Source organism: Dreissena polymorpha, chromosome 2, assembly GCF_020536995.1.
Source record: "Dreissena polymorpha isolate Duluth1 chromosome 2, UMN_Dpol_1.0, whole genome shotgun sequence".
In the NCBI taxonomy this organism is placed as follows: domain Eukaryota; kingdom Metazoa; phylum Mollusca; class Bivalvia; order Myida; family Dreissenidae; genus Dreissena; species Dreissena polymorpha.
In genome coordinates, this window is record NC_068356.1 from 122,274,736 (window position 1) to 122,295,806 (window position 21,071).

Genomic DNA, 21,071 nt, shown 5'->3' on the forward strand with positions numbered 1-21,071 from the left:
ATTCCTGGAGTAAAAGTCTACCGCTTAGGCGACTCGGCCATCCGTGCTAATACAATGACGGATGTAATTTTTACTTTATATAAGCAATTCTCGTAGTTTCACTAAATATAACGATAACAACAGAACTCTCCAAATTATTAAATCGTTAAGCGTTGCATCGCTTTGTAATTTTCAGTTTTTTAAGTCGTCAAAGTATTCATATAATGGATATTTTAGAGCATGGTAAATGACTCAATGTTCAGTATTACTACTTCCTCTCAAGTATCATAACTTAAACGGAAATTTGCGAATATCAAACATCTTTTTTAATTTTGTCAATTTACCTAAACATGAAAAGGCCCCTTTTAAGCAATTAGTGCTGTAGTATTCCGACATGAACATTGACACGATAATATGACAATTTGAATATTTGCTTTATTTACTACCCTTATGATTTCGGTTTAACTATCGAATAGATTTTTTTTACATAATTCTGTTGCCCGGTCGATATACAAAACATAAGAGAATGCGGAATATAGAATCGGACACTTTATGGTAAAATTTCGTTTAAAAGCATTGTGAGTTAATTTATACATAACATGAATAATTGATGCAATTGTCCTTCTTCTATGATACTTCTCACGTAGTTACCATTTCATTGAACGAGTTTTTTTGCTTCATAAATATACATCTATGCAAATGAGTTACAATACAAGAGCTTTATAACAGAAAGCAATCGAGTTCCCATAACAGGTTAATATTGTAAGAATAATATTCCGAGTAAAAACATATTCAATGAATATAGCTAAGTTCTGTGCCTCGATGTATATTTTAGTTGTCAGTTATTTTTAAATCCATCGCTACGACAGGTTTGGTTTAACCCATTTATGCCTAGCGTCCTGAAAAAAAGGACATTGCAAACAGCGAAGACCCAGATGAGACGCCGCATAATGCGGCGTCTCATCTGGGTCTGCGCTGTTTGCTTAAATGAATTTCTTTATGAAATATTCTAAAAATAGACATAAATATACTTGACACCCCTAATTTTGGAAATAATTTGATCCAATTTAGAAGGATAGGAGAGTCCACTGGGCATAAATGGGTTAAAAAAAGCTGAAAGAAACACACACTCTCATATACAACATTTATCCTATTACCAGATGAAAATCGATAGTATAACAACGATCGTATAAACTTGAGATTTCTGTACTATAGCTATTTTAAGATCACATTTGGGTTTTTCAAAAAAAAAATGAGAATCTTGGAGGTTCTTCGATATTTTCCCCAGGGTCCAGATTCGGACGGACTCACGGGCCTGCTGGGGGTAAACCTATAGGCTCCATCTGGTTACACCGATAAGGGACTTACAAGAGGAGCAGAAGATGAATGTTGACATCTGTACGTAGACAAACACATCCACCACTAAACGAGAATGAGACATTAAACAAGACTGACGATCATCGATGTTTAGTTTTAACCTATTTATTTTAGATCAATTGCATCGGAAGCCTAAGACTTATTTGAAACCCTCTCAAGTCTGTTTCCTGGGGCTAGACCAGAACTTGATGTCTATGGGGGGATCTCAAGAACCCATGACCTCCCGGTCGCTAGGCAGACACCAAATCCAAAACGCCACGGCGACCTATTATATGTAACTGCTTGGAAAATGTAACACAAAAATAGCAAGCTCTCATAAATATGAATAAATACTCAATTGTTTATCGGTAATAAGTTTACACGAGAATTCGATGTTTAGATCAATATTATTTTTCTGAAATGCCATCGCAGTTGAAATATCTGACGATTATTATATTAATAATTTGTCTCATAAGCTGCCATGTAACAAATCTTAATTGTTCAATCGTAGTACACCTCAGTTAACTGTACAATGGAAGGGATACAACTCTTGCCAAGCATTCACATATCTTTCAGAAATTGCTTCCCGTATGCTAAGATTCGCACGTTCAATATAAAAGGCAACATCACGTTTATGTCAATTCCACACCACTAACACTAAAAGCATTACTAATTTTTATTTCATTGTTTTTCACAATTGTTTATCTTTAAATGAAGTTATTTACATGTTGGCAGATACATGTACATTTCATAAAAAAAAATATTAACGGGCGCAAAGATTTTATTATCACCTTGTATTACGCGAATACAATTCTGCAGCATAATAAAGTTTTGTTGCTTTTTAACTGATATTTTTACATTTTGTGGTACACAGAAGAAGGAACGGTCATTTAAAGCATAAAAAAATAAACCATAATGCAAATTAACAGCGTTGTTGCCAGCCATGTCTCATGTTCTTGTTTAAAGGGGCCTTTCCACAGATTTTGGCATGTATCAAAGTTTGTCATTAAATGCTTTATATTTATAAATGTAAACATTGGATCTAAATAGGTCTAGTAAAAAAAAGAATAAAATTAAAGAAAGAAAAAGTAACCCTCAACTTGCCTCCAACCACTGACCCCTGGAGTAAAAGTCTACCGCTTAGACAACTTGGCCATCCGTGCTCAAACAGTGAGTGATGTATTTTATACTTTATATAAGCAATCCTCGTAGTATGCAAAAATATAACGACAACAACAGAACTCTCTAAATTATTCAATCGTTTTGCGTTGCAAAGATTTATAATTTTCAGGTTTTTAAATCGTCAAAGATGCATATCATGGATATTTTAGAGCATGGTAAACGTTCAGTAAAATTACTGTTTCCTCACAAATATCATAACTACAACAAAAATATGCGAATCTGAAACAATTTTTTAATGTTGTCAATTTGCTAAAACGTGAAAAGGCCCCTTTAATAGCAGGTCAGAGATAAATATGTTTTTACTTTACCGTTCATTGCGTTGACAATTTTGTAATTTTTGCTATATTCCATGCTCATTGGTTCGACTCGTTTTACGTGTATATAGGGCCATATTAAATGAGAGAAAATTCAACACAATTTCTGTAACTCATTGCAATTCCTTAAGTCTGACTTCTTTTGGCACATTCATTTGTTCACTTAAGTGCTTCGAGTGCTTGAGTTTGCAGTGGGAGCGGTGGTCTAATGGTAGGACGCTGGCGTAGGGATCGAGAGGTCCCGGGTTCGAATCCCGCCCTGACCACTGGAATTCAAAGTCGATTGAATATGTATAAAGTAATCAGACTATAAACACATGCATTTGCATTTGAGTTCAACTTAAGATTTCCGTTAAGAACTTACTTAATACTAGCCGGGATAACTGAACATTTGCAAACATATTTTACACTTCATATGTTATTCAACATTTAAGATCATAGACAATATTTCAGATGTAAGGGGCGAGATGAGCTTCAAACTGCTACTTTTAACTAGTTTTATTACTCTAGTTCACGTGTCTGTCACAGTTGTACACATTGTGTGGTTAACTGTTAAGTGTTCGACCTTTGTCTCTGATAGGAGTACTTTAATGTAGTATTCTGATTCATTAAAACCCCTGAACTATTTTGATCTCGATGCTTGTCTGTGAGCTCTTCGATGTTCTACTGAATTCTAACGATTTCTCCCCACACATTATCCGAGTTTAAACATGATCTCACAAGAATAGAAATTAACATATTCGTTCTGAAACATTATTTGGCATAGCTTATTTCCGCGGCACCGTACTATCTGGTACAAAGAAACCAATGCATACACCTTCTAAATTGCACGGATATTTGGCTATATTATGTACACAAACTGCATTTACACGGAATCGGATAGTCACGCGAATATTTTCTACACCTTTACACACGGAATCCGCGAGTCATATACATATTTTCTTCACCATTTACATTTACACAGAAACGACTAGTCACAGTCGTAATCGTCATCGTCCTTTATTTTCTTACACAGGCATATTGAAAACACCATACCCGAAATCTGAAAGAGAACAACGAAGTTCGTTGAGTAAACATATAACGAATGTAGGTTCCACAATATACTACTAGTACTTAACCTCACTGATTTATGTTGAAAGTATCTTTGCAGTAATTTTATTGAAAAACAATTAAGACGCTTTTGTTCAATAAAACGAAACAAGAGGGCCAGGGGTCTACGGTCGCTAACCTGGAACCATTTTCAAAAATGGCGAAAAAATTAACTACAGTGTAAACAAAGTTTTACTATAGCCACATAAGGAAAAATGCCTAGCATCTGGGGGCCGTGTTTCCAACGGACGGGAACCAGTTTCGAACTAAGCCCAGATGTCATTAGAAAACAATGTTCTGACAAAGTTTCAAGGTTGGACTTAATATAGCCATATCTGGAAAAATACCCCACACCTTGGCGGCCATGTTTTTTTAAGAGATCGGAACCATTTACGAATTTATCCAAGATAAAATTGCAACAAATGTTCTGACCTAGTTTTTTGAAAATTGGCCAATAATTTGACTTTACAGTGTTAACAATGTTTTACTAAAGCCATATAAGGAAAAATGCCCCGCTCCTAACGGCCATTTTTTCAACAGACTGAAACCATTTTGAACTCATCCAAGATATATAAGAACACATGTTTTGACCCAGTTTTATGAAGATTGGACATAAATGTGACTTCTTAAGTGTAAACAAGGTTTTACAATAGCCATTTAAGGAAAAATGCCCCGCCCCAGGCGTCCATGATTTTCAACAAACCGGAACCATTTTCAAACTCGTCCAAGATATGATTGGGACAAACCTTCTGACCATGTTTCATTAAGATCGGACTAAAATGTGGCATTTTGAGTATCAACAAAGCCCTGGCGGCCATGTTTTTTAACAAACCGGAACCATTTTCGAACTCGTCAAAGATATTATTAGGACATACCTTCTGACCATTTTTCATGAAGATCGGACAATAAATGTGGCTTTTTGCGTATTAGCAAAGCCATGGCGCCATGTTCTTCAACCACCAGGAACCCTTTTCGAACTTACCCAAGATAAAATTGTTACAGATCAATATTAACGACGAACGACGGATGACGGACAAAAGGCGATTACAAAAGCTCACCATGAGCACATTGTGCTAAGGTAAGCTAAAAACATAAAGGTGGATACTGGCGTTCCTGATAAGCCTGTGCCGAATGTACAGGCTTATCTGGGACGACATTAAAAAACACTCCCCAAATGATCTTCCTACACTCACCATAGCAAACACGATGCCACCGCACACACCTATCAACACGCCAGCGTTGCTCTTCACCATCTCATACACGGACGTATAACAACCCTAGAGAAATATACACTATTGCTATTTCAACAGGTTCAATGTTAATTAATAATATTAACTGGCGCTCGGCATTATTTTTCATTTATCATCCAAAATGATTATCGAATTGAAGCAAACGATAACGTGTTATTGACCCCTTGCAAATAAAATGAACACACAGATTCGTTTATTAATATATTTCCAATATTGATTTTCTTAGAAGTTAGTTAAAGGCTTCAACATGAAACAAATATGTGCTCACTGATACGATCTTGTATTTTATGTCAGAAAATCTTATTTACAACTTAACCGTCCCGAATGTTATCGATTCTTGACCTTGTTACCTGAGTATAAAGCTGATCGTTCCATTGCCGGGTGGTAACGTGCGGCCCCACGGCGGGGATCCTTGTGACGTCAGAGAGGCCTTGACACAAGGTGACGTTCGGTGTGTTCTTTCTGTCCTTGCAGCAGCTGGTGGGGACGTATTCGACTTTCAAATTGCGCGATGTTTTTGCCAAATCTGGTCAGTAAATAAAGAAACGTTAACCTTTATATCATTCAAATACTAGTGAATGAACGTGTTTTAAATTATATGTTTGTTAAATAACATGTGCTTAAACTCACGTTATCCAAACATGCTACAGATGAGCAATTGTGATCAGTCTGTATTCGGCGTCCGGCGTCGTGCATCTGCATCTTGTAGCTCTAAAGGCAACACGTTTGGTCCAATTTAGGACACTCGTAAGAATGATCATTTAAGCAAAATATTTAGGGTCGATTCTGGGTATGGGTCGCATGTGTCCAAAAACAAGGCCAAAGCGTCAAGTCTCAGAAAAAACACACAATAAAACCTTTTAACCACTCTAGAAGTAACCCTTATTACTCAATCTTGGAGAATCTTGATAATACTTTTTTATCTTGACAATATCTAGGCCAAGTTAAAATCTGTGTTTCGTTAGTCAAAAAACAAAGTCACCCAATCAAAGCTTATACTACAATTGATACAACTTTGAAAACCACATGTTTTGTTAAATCGTGATGTGTTGCAGACTATCACCATTATTCAAAATAGAAGAATGATGATTAAAAAATAACGGTGTTGCGGGACTGGGAAGGTCGACCACCCATATACTTTAATTGTTATGTCACATCTAATACCGGTACTTATCAATTCTTTGAAGTTTCGGCACTCCGAATATGGTCATTGCATTTCCGGAACTCCAAATTTGGTAAAAGATATATTTAGACCGGTTGATATGGCTATATTCTATATTTTCATTGGTTGACCATTATAAATATTAATTAATGTATGTAAATTTTTTGCTGAACGTTCTCTTAGAAATCGCCCAAAGCATCAGTTTTGAAAAGGCTCTGAAACAAGTGGGTCGTATTGTTTGAATTTGTGTACGTTTTAGGGGAACTTGGCATTGTTCAGTAAGTTTTATTTGTATTTTGTGTGTGTGTCTTGTTTTCAGTATTGTATTGAGCTTATTTTACAAATAAGTTACAATGTACTTTTTTGTGGATTATTGGTCATTTTTTGAAATCTCCTAGAAGTGTATTCATATTTATAAGTAAACCTTATTCTGTATGATTGGAAGTTAAGTTTATTTTCAGAATGCGTAATTGATATTAATTGTTCATTTACCTGTGTCAAGATCAAGCATGGTATGTGTTTCTTTTCCTTTTGTTATTTCTTTATAATATTGTTTATTTCAGATAACCGCAATCGCAATCGTAATTGTAAACGCAAACGTTGTTTGATTTGATGTTGAATGATGAAGAATGATTAAACGATGTAATTGTTATGCGCGTTAGTGAGTCTTTTGAACCTTAAACGTATATCAGGCCGACTTGCATGTAGCAACTGTTTGAAAGCAAGTCGAAGCCGTGACTTTTCACAGTAAGTGTGAAACATGATGACTATTGGTCAAATTGTTCATCATGATAAGTTAAAGACACATTTTAAATCTTCGTCAATATTGACAATATCTGGGCTAGGTTTGATACTGAGTCAAATATTGTTATAATGCTCTGAATCTTATAACAAAATACCACCACTCTGTAAGCCGCATAACTCAATCTTGATGGAAGAATGTTTATTTTGACAATATCAAGACCGTGTTTGGAATTTGGTGGAGCATGGTTAAAATCTAGGAAAAACGTCATTTCGTCGCAAATTGTTGAACTCGGGTATATTAGATGTTTTCTGCCATATGATTGTCGAGTGATTTGTCGATTTGTTGACCTTTTTGTCGATCTTGTAGGCATATATGTCATTATTTCGAGTTGGCGTGTTTGCGGGTTTAAAGGTTCCAACAAGAAAATATAACATAACTGTGATATGACGTTCAGACGGGTATATTTGTCGTTCTCTCGTGTTGGCGTGTATAAAAGTCGCCCTACAATGACAAGCCAACACGACCAATAAACCTGTTACAACGATAAATTGGGCGACAAATGCCATTATTGTCGCATTTTCGCACTGTTTGTTGTTCTGGTTGGGATTTGTGTAGTTCTTTCGTGTTGGTGTGTGGGTGACCTTCCTTAAAATCCGCCATCAAGCAAGACCGCGATGGCAGAAATCAGTTTCTTTACTCAGGTGCACGCAATTAAGGCCATTCTGTTAAGTTATACATCGAGAGAAATGCACATGATGATTTTGGAACGGTAAAAACTCAATCATCGCATATAATAATATAAAAAAGTACACTGTAGATAATCTAACAAACAAGTCACCCTCAGGCAACACTATAGTAGCTATGTGCACACATCTGTTACCTGTGTTGTTGTAGAACCAGTCTGATTGCAGCTTGTAGAAGGCCCAAGATTCCGTGGAGTTAACGTCACCGATGAGGCCACAGCAGTGGAACTGAAAGCGTAAGTGAATACTGAAATAAACGGTGTTTTAGTAATACTATCATAAAGCAAGAATAACGTTTAAAAATACGTTAGTTAGATATATGATGCTGACTAAGACGGAATGCGGCTGGTGGTAAAAACGACATCGAAGACGACAATAAACGCCTGGTGGGTCATAAAATCATCACAAACGATTAAAAAAAATACATTTAGTTAATTAAGGGATGCCGAGAAAGATAGAATGCGGCCAATGGCGAAAACGACATCGCATACGACACGGGTTATTCTGTTATTTGTTTTATACTGATACTGATAATTTTGTTGTTGATTCTGATTATGTTGTTGTTGATACTGGTAATGTTGTTATTGATACTGATACTTTTGATGTTGATTCTGATAATAATGTTGCGGAAACTGATAATGGTATTGCTGATACTTATAATGTAGTTAATACTACTGATAATATTGTTTTTGATACTGATAATGTTGTTGCTAATACTGATACTGTTAGTGTTGATACTTATACTGTTTTTGTAGATACTGTTTGTGTTGTTGATACATATAAATGTGTTATGAAGGATAGTCATTATGGCGAGACTACTATGCCGATGATGATGATGAAGTTTACCATGCTATTGCTATTTGAGTTGTTATTGGTGGTTATGAGGGTATGCGTTTGATGGTTGTGCTGTTGTGTGTTTCTTGTCAACTCATATTTATAAGCACAGTTGATACCTAAATACGATGGCTTAATCAATATTATTTACGACTCATGTACCGGGTTGTTAACTTTTGCTATGCAGATTTAAGTTTCTGTTTTTTGACGCATGCGACGCCCTTAAACTTATAATCAAACGGTTTATAATAGTTATAATCTCACGATTTCCTGCATGGAGTCCCAGGCCTCTGTGACCTTCTCCTGACCCTTGCGTCCATATTCGGTCTTCAATTGTCCCCGTAGTTGCGTCAGTGCGATGTCTTCAATCTAGACCCGGATATGAGGAAGAGCAACATTGATACAACTGTACAATGCTTATGTCTCTTATCGGCTTTACTAACGGGAACATTAACAACTCACGAATATTCCTTTATTCTAACAACACTTTTAAATTATTTGATTTAGTGAGCATTCCAACGGCAGTGTTCAGCAAGGACCGTTTGAAGGCAGTGGTTTCAAATTAAAGGTAACTTTTCCCAGAATATGGCATGTATTAATGTTTGTCATTAAATACTTTATATTGATAAATGAAAACATTGGACCTAAACAGCTAGTGTACAAAACAAGAATACAATTAAAGAAAGACAAAAAGTAACCCTCAATTGGTTTCGAACTACTGACCCCCGGAGTAAACGCTTAGACCACTCGGCCATCCGTGCTCATATATTTTATGCTTTATATAATCAATCCTCATAGTGTTACAAAATATAACGACCACAACAGAACTCTCCAAATTATTCAATCGTTTCGCGTTGCAACGTTTTATAATTTTAAGGTTTTTAAATCGTCAAAAGATGCCTGTAATGAATATTTTAGAGCATGGTAAATGTTCAGTATTACTGTTTCCTCACAAATACCATAACTTGAACGAAAATTTGCGAATTTGAAACAATTTTGTTTATTTTTTTTCAATTTACCAAAACGTGAAAATGTCCCTTTGAATCATTTGTATGGCAAATGTTGTGTTGTATTTATTGTCATTGATAACAAGTGCATAAAATAAAAGCACATGTTTGGAACACTTCATTTCCTAATATTTTTTTTGGACATTCATTTGTTCTATATTAAGATGCCGCATTGGTCAGGTTTACAATATTTGTTATCAAATAACACAAATATGTTACTGAATGTATGTATATAATATATTAAGCACTTTTGAAAAAACTTTAAGTTAAATCAATAAGTATAAACAAGAAGTGCATTCCATATTTGTCTCGAAAATTCATACAGAAATTCATACAATAGTGACACAGGCAAATATATCGGGTACCAATTACGTGTGTATTAAAGATATTCAGAAATCACTAAGAACATACAATATCAATATTTTCCTGGATGAATATAAAATTAGAGTGACGGTAACAACGCTCTTAACACTAAATCAGCTTTTTGAAGTTTCTAAATAAATTTGAAAAACGGATGCGACCATTGCATCAAAACATGCAACATAGCAGCTTGAGATTCGTATGTTTTGTACCAGGATCGTGAGTTAGAGAATATATCATTCCCCAAAGCATGCAATATTACACGTTCGAAGTTCAACGCCATGGCCCGCCATGTCAATAATGTTACTGCCATGCAAAATTAAGATGAATCGGCGTTACGAGAATACAAAGTAAGAACGCCGCGTCCCAAACAATGGGAGCGTGTTATATCTAAATACGTTCATAGCTCTAGTTTAGTCGATCTCATTTTCTGACCATAAAACAACAACATCTGATTAATAGCGATTCATCATGAGGTTCATAGAGGAAATGTAATATTGTCTTTAAGTGATATTTTCTGATCGTAAATCGTACGTAAATACATGTATAATCACTTAGAGTTATATTTATATACTATCTGAATTAAGGTATATCTCGAAAAGGAGCTACTTAAACTCGGTTTGTTATTACATTTGAACTAACGAAAATGGTCAATGTCAAAACCTAATTTGTGATTACATGTGATCATACTTATATAATTATGTTCTAAATTAAACAAAACATCTATTTTGTCTGAAAGATTCACCTTGTCTCGGAAAACGTACAGTAAAATCCCTCCAACAAGAAATGTAACGAACAGCAGCAAGATGAGCAAAAAGAACTGAAAATATATAAGATATAAGCATGGGAAAATGTGGTTTAATGCATGTGCGTATAGTGTCGTACAAGATTAGCCTGTGCACTTCGCACAGGCTTATATGTGACGACACTTTCCGCTTTTATGTTGTTGTTTTTTTCGTTTAAACGTAAGTCTCATGTAAGCAAAGATTGGGGTTTAGCGGAAATGTTCGTTCCTGATTAGTATGTGAGGACTGCACAGGCTAATATGGGACAACACTTTAAGTACACGCATTTTACACCGTTTTGAAGATCGAGTTTCATATTAATTTTGAGTCTGTAGCACGCAGATACCATTTCAGAAGTAACATTATACGGAACAAAAATCAGACAGGGAATGTACAACGTTAATGCCAAATTTAATTCACAACGAAGCACTAACATGTAGTATTTATAATAAACAAGAATATAAATATGCATACTTTAACAATGTTTAATTAAATAATTTGTTTCTCAGAAATACTGAAAACCATGTTTTTCAGAGTTTAAGAATCCAGCATATTCTCAATGCATGACGCAATCACCAATCTCATTGCGTTATTCAACGTTATAAATATGCGCATCGCTTCTTCCAGTCTGGTCCAATCAATAGCATCTTCAATGTGATACTTACTGTATGACACCATCGCATACTTAACCGCGTTACAAACTGTTGTAATCATTCCTTCCACTAAGTTACTTGATGGCCCTTAAGCATAAGAAAATCAAGACAAAATAAGCCTCTTTTTGGGAAAACTGGACTTAATGTATGTGCGTAGACTGCCTTCCCAGATAAGCCTGCACTGTCCACAGACGCTTATCCGGGACGACGCTTTTCGCTTTTATGTAATGTTTTGTTTACAGGAAGTTTCTTGTAAACAAAAATCCAGTTAAGATGGCAATTGTTGTCATTGATTAACCTGCGCGGACTGCACATGCTTGTCAGAAACGACGTTACAAGCAAATGCATTATGCCAAGTTTTCAAAGAACGAGGCTAAACTAAATGTCTTTATCAGTGATTCTATCATTAACAACAGAGCGTTACCCACCGTTATAAGCATACACTTTACTTCCTTGATGGCGCCACAGCATCCCAGGAATGTCAGGATGATTATCACGACCCCTGTGATGATAAGGACCAGGGATAAAGTGGGCAGCAGGTTGCTACCTAATATGGAAGAAAATTTCGCAACCGCCGACGAGCTGGTCCGGGCGTAGATGCCAAACCCGACGAGGGCACATCCCGCTACCTGGAAAGTGCAGATTGTAATGCTTGATTATGATTCGCAATTAATGTCTCATGTTTGTAATTCTTGTGTATGTGTATCTTCGCAAGTTTTGTTCTTTTTAGTTTTTACTGGTGTAACAATTGAGAAGGGGTCTTGTTTACATATACTCAAGTTCGCATTAAGTGAATCTTTCTGCCTTGAAGAGCATCTCTCCCTCCTAAAGCACCCAATTGACGTGTAATTGCTTCAGCAGCTGCGAATACCTATCAAATTAAGCCTTCAAACTGTTCATTATCTGTCAATCTTCGTTCGTCTTCAACGAGGCTTTGCAAAACAAAAGGCAGAATGCAGTTTGTAGTGCGAACATGAGTACAAGTCAAAATTACAGATGAAGAAGTACCCATGTTGTGTTGCGGACGGAAGCGTTCATTTGATGACGTAATTATTACATAAATGTGTCAATGAACCAGAAATTGTGTTGATGCGTAATTTTTTGTTTGATCCCATTATCAGCAATATGATACCATGGAGTTTGAAAATCAAGTGATTCTTGTGACATATGACCCGCATTATACGAAACTGTGTCTTATACCATATGCGCGACTCATATACCATATGCATCCAGCGCAGCTCCACCTACTTGGTCCGCTAAAGAGACACCTTGCGTAACTTTATAGCAGACAGCGTATCTCCTGACCAAGGGTTTTTAGGATGCATAGGCTGGTCTCAAGATTCGCTGGCCACATATGGCATAACACTCATTGTCGCTCATGGCTCATGTGTTAATACAATTAACAGTATAGTCAAATATCAAAATTAAAATAGAAAATCAGTTTTACTACACATAAAAACGATACCACCCGTTTCATGTTAACAATAATGTAAGGTCACGCTTAGGACTTGCATCACCTTACCATATTTACAATATAATTAGGTTCTATATTTCATCAGCTGTAATCATTGATTTTACGATCATAACACCATGGTAAATCTTCCCTTTTCAGTGCCGTAAGGGGACGTATTAATGAATATATTTTTGATGTAGTGTCCTATTTTTTGTTCATGTTCCAACCATTCAAGGAAATAGCAAGGCATATTGCAGCGTATACAGTTCAAACCAAACTAGAAAAGCAAATCACGCAATCGGCGAACTATTTTAGTTTTTGAAGTTGTTAATCATATATTAATACGGCGCGCATTAAACTCATTTCTTTAGTAAATATAGTTCATTCTCATTTCGGTCTGATTAAATGACTGCGTTTCGGAAAAAAAAATTCTCTTAACGAACGGTTACCCATGGCAGTGGCATTGAAACGTTTTGTTTTAAATTGTTGCGATTTTAGACGCGCTCTGTGACAACTGTTTTAAATTTTAATGCAAGCGCGACAGCGTCGTCCCAGGGACGACTATTTCCGCCTGGAAGAAAACACTTCCTTAAAATAAAACATAATATTAAAGTGTGATAAGACTTTATGGGAAGACACTTTAGACAATTGAATTAAGCTCTGTTTTCCGAGAACGAAGCTCTTTGTTTTATCAAACCTTACCAGAATGACGGCGTTAAACAGGAACAGGAAATACTTGATGAAGCTCCCTAAACCTTTCAGCCCCATTTTGGAAACACCCTCACTACGTCTCTGCTGATATTTGTTCAGAGTGTCTCAGATATGTCTGTAGTTGTTTTGTCGATATCTTGTATTGATGCACCGATATGAAACAAGTCTGAAAATACAAACAACCCGTGTTGTATACAGAGGAATAAACATATCAATGCCGATATTCCCATAATAAAGAACAAACATACACCATGTATACAAAATACACTACAATCAACAAACCTATGTCATTATTATGTCATTATTATGTCTGAATTGAAACTTCACTGTTTGCTATTGATCTACAGTTTCGCAGAAATTGCATGGTATGATTGTGGTTATCTCCGCCGTCTGTCCGTCTGTCCATCCGTCCGTCATGGCCACTATTTCCTCCTAAACTATAAGCACTATAACCTTGAAACTTACGCACATGGAAGCTATGAGCATATGTGCGACGTTGCACTCTTTGGAATTTAGATCTGACCCCTGGGTTAAAATTTATTGGGGTCGGGGTGGGGCCGGGTCAGAGATTTCCACTAACTTGTTTAGGTTATTTTACATTCGCTTCTTAATTTCTACACCGATTTACTTCAAATTGGCATACTGAACCTCTCTTATGACAATACGGTCAATCTCAACTATGCATGGCCCCATTACCAACCCCGGGGCGCCCCGCCCACATAGACCACACCCACCCAAAATTGCCTTTTACTATAATTTCTTCATTTCTACACCGATACACTTCAAATTGATACTGAACTTCTCTTATGACAATACGGTTAATCTCAACTATGCATGGCCCCATAACCAACTCTGTGGCGCCCATTGGGTCAAACATGCGGCGAGGGGATACGCGTCGGTCTCTGCCGCGCCATTTCTAGTTTACTAATGTGCAAAGTCGTATTTATATTTAAAACAATTTAAAAATTAATCCCGACTTCTATGTTTTATATTAATTTTAAATATAACTTAGAATTATCTTAAATATCACATAGAAACCATACGATTTTGCTTTCCTTAACGGCTGACGACCATTGACGAATAAAATTCTGCAAAGAACATTCCAAATGTTTGCTTTTCATTTGGCCATTGGTAAGTTTAAATACGTGTACCTTCTCGCCTTAAAATGTATGACTGAAAAATCTGTACAAAGAAAAACGTTTAACTAATCAAGCAGATGCTAGATTTACGGTGGCATAGAGGTGACATTCACTCCTCTTTTTTCAATTAGTAACTCGTGGCCACGAGTAAGCTATGTCGTGCCCACGAGATAGAAAAAAGAGGAGTGCAAAACTTAATAAAGGAGGAGTGCAATTAAAAAAAGAGCGGTGCAGTAAATAACGGAGGGGTGCATTAAACAAACGAAGGGAGAATTTCGAGATCTCGAGATCCCGACCTAGCTAACTCGTGGACGACAAATGTCAAATACAATACAGAAAATACATAATTGTTTCATTGATCTATAAAAATGTAATGGATTGAATATAACTGATTTAAAATAAAAATTTTCAAACTATTATTAAATCGTTTTCCCAGAATATGCTGTCCTATTTATAGCTGAGCTTCCTTTACCTTTATCAATGATAATCAGCGAGGTATGCCGATTAGAAAAATCGAGCTATCTCAATCGGACTGGCTCGGTCTTTTACATAGGTCGCCATTGTGAAGAATTTATTCATGGTATGATAACAAAAGAGGAGAGAATGTCACCTCTATGCCACCGTATGGATTTGATCGTACCGATGCAATCATGCAAATATTAATAATACGAACATTATGCTTATTCTATGTATTGGATCTCCAGAGGGAGGAAATTATTAAAACTTCATACATTTACTCTTTTATTAAATATTTCGGCCAAAGGCCTTCTTCAGTAAACGATTATTACGACAACTTTACATAGCGTTTTCTTCTGTCGATCATAACGGAAGTAAATCATTACTTCGATCGTTATGATCGACAGAAGAAAACGCTATGTAAAGTTGTCGTAATAATTGTTTACTGAAGAAGGCCTTTGGCTGAAATATTTAATAAAAGAGTAAATGTATGAAGTTTTAATAATTATGCTTATTGTCACCGATTTTAGGGAGTAAACAACTAAAAACGTTATTACAGATGCATTATTCAACCGGCTTCACAATCATCTTACTTCAAACAAATTTCCAGACTAAATTGTACCCACGGGCTTAATTGAATCACAGACTCACTCACAAGTTGAAAACAGCAATAGCTGCCATATGGATTTTGTGCCTGTAGTTTGCAAATAGTGTTTGTCATCATTCATCACATTTGTCTCATTCTGCGTTCCCCGTCTAAACGCCAGCTCGTTAACTCACGAAACTTATTTGTGAAAGCCTGTTTTATGGGTTTTGGTTGGGAGTAAAACATCAGTAAAAGAAAACGGGAAAAATAAAATACGATGTTTGCGCAGCGTTAAAGAATCTAAGTTGTAAAATAAATGTAATTTAAGTTATGAATCAATTTTTGTTTTGTTTTGTCCTCTCTTTGTCCGATGGCATATGAGCGGGCGGCGGCTATCACACATGTCCTGTGGCATATTAAGAGTAAAGGGGCTAACGGACAGGCCACGCATATTTGAAAATGTGTTAAAGACAGAAAATACATATTAGGGGTTTTAACATGGGTGATTCCTATTAATGCGCTCAAGCATAGTTGTCTGCATAACGTAGAACGCCCGTAAGGATGTATGCATATTATTTAAATACACGAAGCGTTCCAATTTAAATACAATTCGAAGCAAGTTCTTACTGCATAAGTTGATTTAACGGATCATATTGATAGAAAAAAACAAACCCATACAGATCTAAAAGAGAGAAAAGACACAATTCGATTCCAGTCAACTGTTACTTACTTAGTGTTTAGCTTCATATCTAGCACGTGTGTGATTCGACGCGTTAATAAAATAAGTTATAAACTATGAGCAACACGGTATAGCAACTCTGTATCGATCTGCAGAGGAAGAACAGTCGACAAAAGAAATCATTTCTGGAGAATGAGGAGCTCTGTCACCGGATGTAGCCGCCAATTTCATGATCAATATTGGATTTGAAACGCAAGAATTTGGACATGAATCGCAAGCAGGTTGCACATGAGTTTATTAGGCGCGGATACATGTTTTTGGGGTTGAAGGGACGGAATATTAACAATAAAAATTACTGACCGATCAAAACAAATCAAACTACATACAACATGTAATTTAGCGTGTTATTGACGTAGAGTCATATTGACACACACTCAGTAATAACCAACACAGAAAAAATACCTAGGTGATAAACAAGTCGATAAATTCCTTAAAAAGTTACATCTCTCTAACATATACAATTCTTAGTTACGATCTGCATAAAGAGCGACAGTCTGGCGGGACTAGAATCAACACACTATTTATATTGACTCAACATTGGTCTGGAATGAATGTGTACGTTAACCTGATATTGACTTTAGCATCGACTCGAGATCGGATGTACAGAAGGACGTGATGTCGGCCGACATGAACACAAAATTGTCATTCCATCTAAATGTGTTCGTTATTAAAAATCGGCTTCTTCTAAAACTATCGAAAGATTATTATATCAATGAACATTCACAATTTAAACCTGATGTCAACTCGGCTCTAGGCTCTTGATCACGATCGAAATAACTTCGGCATTCAAATTGTAAAAGGTGTAAAATTTGGACACGTTCAATTACCAACGGTTTCGGGAGGTTCGGAAAACATGCTGAAACTCTTCGAGACGTTCTGGACCTTATCGCTATTGACTTCCTAAATGATAATTCCAAAATGACCAAAGATAGTTTCACGAAGGTGACGAGTTTTATCTCGGGTATAGACAAGTAAGTAATGCCGATCGTTTAAGAAAAATGCAGTATAGTCGCTGAAGACTATTTTAAAATATGTAAGACCGCACAAGAGATGAATTCCCCGAGCATTTAAATATCTACAGCGAAATCGAAGCCATCTGTTCACCGATAGTTTACTCAGTGTCACAAATTGGAATGACGGGAATGTCAATCCCATGTCCGCTTAAATGTCACGGACGGTTCCGTGGACTCATGAACGGACTGTGTAGCTCCTGAGCAGACTTTCCGAAAGCGCAGGCTGGGATGGAGCTACGCTGGCCGAATATGGCTTCAGAATAATTTTCAAATGACGCCGGTCATGTGGTGAAGCCTCGGTCTGATCAATATTTCTATCATTATATAATACGATCGTCAATCAATGTCGTTTGAAAATTGCGCATATGCCAGTTTTTGTATATACACATCTACCGGTATTTATACCCCGGCTGTTGCAGAATTGGTTACTACCTGATCATTTCTATCTATCTACCGCGATAAACTAAAATGTATCCATATTGTTTCTACACTCCAATCGTGTCTCTTACATTCGTATCTTCGAACCCACTATATGTGTCCTAAAATAACGATGAATGATACGATGAAGAATGGATCTGCTTAATGGAAAATCATGTAGAAGATATAACCTTTGCACTAACGGTTTTTATACATGTGCACTTCACTGAAACATATTTACGTTTTAAATCAATGTTTATCTTTAAATCAAATGATATTTTTAAACACTGATATTAATGATATGTATTTTGTCAATTTTTCACATAAAAGCTAGGTCTCTGGGAAAACCGGGCTTAATAAAAGTGCGCCAGGTATCGTTTCCCATTAGCTTGAGCCAAACGGCTCCTTACCGTCATTATTGAACGTGAAGTAAGCAGAAAATTAACTTAACTTTATGACAATTTCATAGCTAAAATAATAACGCAGGATTATTGTGTACGTGCATTTCTTGCAATTTTCAAAACTATTCATTATTTCCTTAAGATTGTATGGAATTGGATGTTTCCGAAATAACATATTTAACAGGTTGAGAAAGGGGAACACGTTTTATGAAAACCATTTTATAGTGAAATATCTGAAAAACTCAATCAATTAAATTTGATGGTTTTGATGTATTTTATGGTACTACTGTATCCATGTACACTATATATTAAAACCTAACATAGCTGTATTTGTTTGTCCGAAATAAACAATATCAAAATCAGTTAACTGTTCTCAAAAACAGGGTGGCAGCAACCAAACCGTGCATAACAGATGTTTTCATTGAAAAGTTTACATAAAACGTTTTCCCTTATGTTTGTAAACGCCTCTGCTCTGTTTATGAAATCGAAGAAATCGTTTATGAATCCTTCCGAGTTGAAACGTTGCGCAGAACCCGTAAATCGCTAATTACCAAGAGGTAGACATTAAATGCACGTACCAATATTTCATACTTCTTTGAGCGTCCAATACATGCACAAATTCAATGCCGGTTGTGTTGATTGTAAAATTGAGATATGAAGCTCATTAGGAAAATGTTCATACAGGTAATTTTGCTTTGTTTCATATGTGTGTACTGCAGACTACTTAGCCATATGATGAAATTAAAAAGAGAAAATGAAATACAGATTATTTTATTATAGTTTTAAATTTAGGAAAATGTTTATACGTGTAATGCAAAGTCAACAGTATCGTGTATTATGAATGAATTGTTTTCTGTAAGGACCATTAGCTTGTTTCATATGTGTGTACTGCAGATTAGTTTATTATAATTTCAATTTGTTTTACAGTTTTTATTTGTTATTTCGCAAAATAAAGCTCAGAATATATTTTAACGCATGGCATGCTTTTGTATCTTTTTGCATCGTTTTGCAAGACATCGAGCGAAAACCCATTACCTACCTTAAATTATTATATACACCCCAACTTTTCAAAGAATAACAGATCCAGCTCGTCAATTACTCCAAAAAGCGAATAGCAACACGAACGTTCAACTAATAACAACATAAGCCTTGCGAATATCGACCTCTAACGATCAGCCACACATAATGTTGGAAACACAATGTACACTGACTCGCACGCACGTGTATTTCGAACGCTTGGTGTATCTCATGCGTAAATAAAAACTATCCCGTTTGTATCAGGATTTTGCTAAGACTTGTTGCCATGGTAACGTTCACGCAACGAGCAAATACTGATATTCTACGGGATGTGTATACTATCGGGCCAATGTCGAGCAATGAAAGACATCGTAGGGGTCCTGGGATAAATGGAGCTCTGGGAGGAAATATGGGCGTAGTCGCTCCGGGATAAGAGGCGTGGACAACCATTAAAGAAATAGGGGGCCACGATATGTGTTAAGAAGTGCCTTTTTGATAATCATATACAACATGTTAATATGTCAATAGAGAGTAAAATGCGCCTTAAATAAGAGCAGATTATCTATGTTTGTATTTATTGACGATAAAAACGTCATGACGTGCGTACGCTGTATATAAAAACATGAATAATGGCTAGGCGAGTTCATTCTGCATTTTTGTGACGATAGACTTGCGGTGGTCAATATGTCGAATAATAAAAATGAAAATGAAGTGAATATACCACACACATATATTTATGTAAAAAGTACACATATTATATTTTTAAAATAATTTTAACGCCAAATCAACACAATTCTGTATATGCGTTTATTTTGCTCGAATGTGGATGTTTGGGGAAGATCATTTAACAGCGCAGACCATGCGGAATCATGACTTATTATTACAGATAAGTGAATGTTCTTTATACGATAAATATGGATAATGAGACGTCAGTTATATTATAAACAAAGAAATTCCTGTGAATATCCGAGAGACGTTTAGTAAACGCAAGTGACCAATTGCCTTTGTAATACAAGAAATAACATAAAACACAATATTATATACAGCAATGGTTACAGTAAGGTCACCGCCTTGCAACGGTGAATAGTTATTTAAGTTTTTTTAGCATGTTTTATGTGGTGGTTTATCGTGGCCATTTATCCAATAGAAACATTTAATCTTCACTATTTAATGTCGCCATCAAAATGCTCCTATGCATCTGTCAACAGGCCCTTAGAAGGCAACCTACAACATTCTTATTAAATGATCGCTGACTTAAGTGATACCTGGAGATTGTCGATAGTAAGTTCTTGGTTGACAGCGCTTTCTCTTCTCTTTGTATGAAAGTTAAATTTTAATGTGTTTATGGGTCACCTTATAATTTCAAAACACAATTATTCCATTAACGTCACACACACGTCACACACACAAAGTCTCGACAGATGACGTCGCTCCCAACATGTTTATCTACATGTTATAAAGCTCGCCAATATTAACCTAGCACTGACATTTTGTGTGAATATATTAATGTAAGTCACGGAAAATACTGTGACTTACTGATGAGAATCAAACAGCATAAAACCTGAACATACTGTGAGTTACTCGCAGGCTGTTCTGATTTTATGCTGTTTGCACATAGATATTTACAATTGGCTTCTGAGTGGGGAAAGGTTTATCGACAGTTCCAACTAGGACACACAA

General features: G+C 36.1%; 1 protein-coding gene across 1 annotated transcript; it reads right to left on the reverse strand.

Moving 5' to 3' along the window:
* Positions 1–967: 967 nt before the first annotated feature.
* On the reverse strand, positions 968–19,613 carry LOC127870419 (tetraspanin-9-like). The gene is made up of 9 exons (XM_052413017.1): positions 19,414–19,613; positions 13,615–13,789; positions 11,888–12,088; positions 10,767–10,841; positions 8,919–9,023; positions 7,958–8,048; positions 5,521–5,696; positions 5,114–5,197; positions 968–3,873 (listed from the first exon to the last, which is right to left on the reverse strand). Exons 2-9 carry the CDS (start codon positions 13,678–13,680, stop codon positions 3,802–3,804), a joined length of 870 nt encoding a protein of 289 aa, XP_052268977.1. The 5' UTR covers positions 13,681–13,789; positions 19,414–19,613; the 3' UTR covers positions 968–3,801.
* Positions 19,614–21,071: the final 1,458 nt, after the last annotated feature.

What these genes read in the sequence shown, in the direction of transcription:
- LOC127870419 (XM_052413017.1), bottom strand. Translation starts at nt 13,680, where the DNA reads ATGGGGCTGAAAGGTTTAGGGAGCTTCATCAAGTATTTCCTGTTCCTG. An exon ending in TAAAGTGTATGCTTATAACG is followed by an intron (nt 10,842 to 11,887) that starts GTGGGTAACGCT and finishes ATATATTTTCAG; the next exon opens with TTCTTTTTGCTCATCTTGCT. An exon ending in ACGATCAGCTTTATACTCAG is followed by an intron (nt 5,198 to 5,520) that starts GTAACAAGGTCA and finishes ATATTTCTCTAG; the next exon opens with GGTTGTTATACGTCCGTGTA.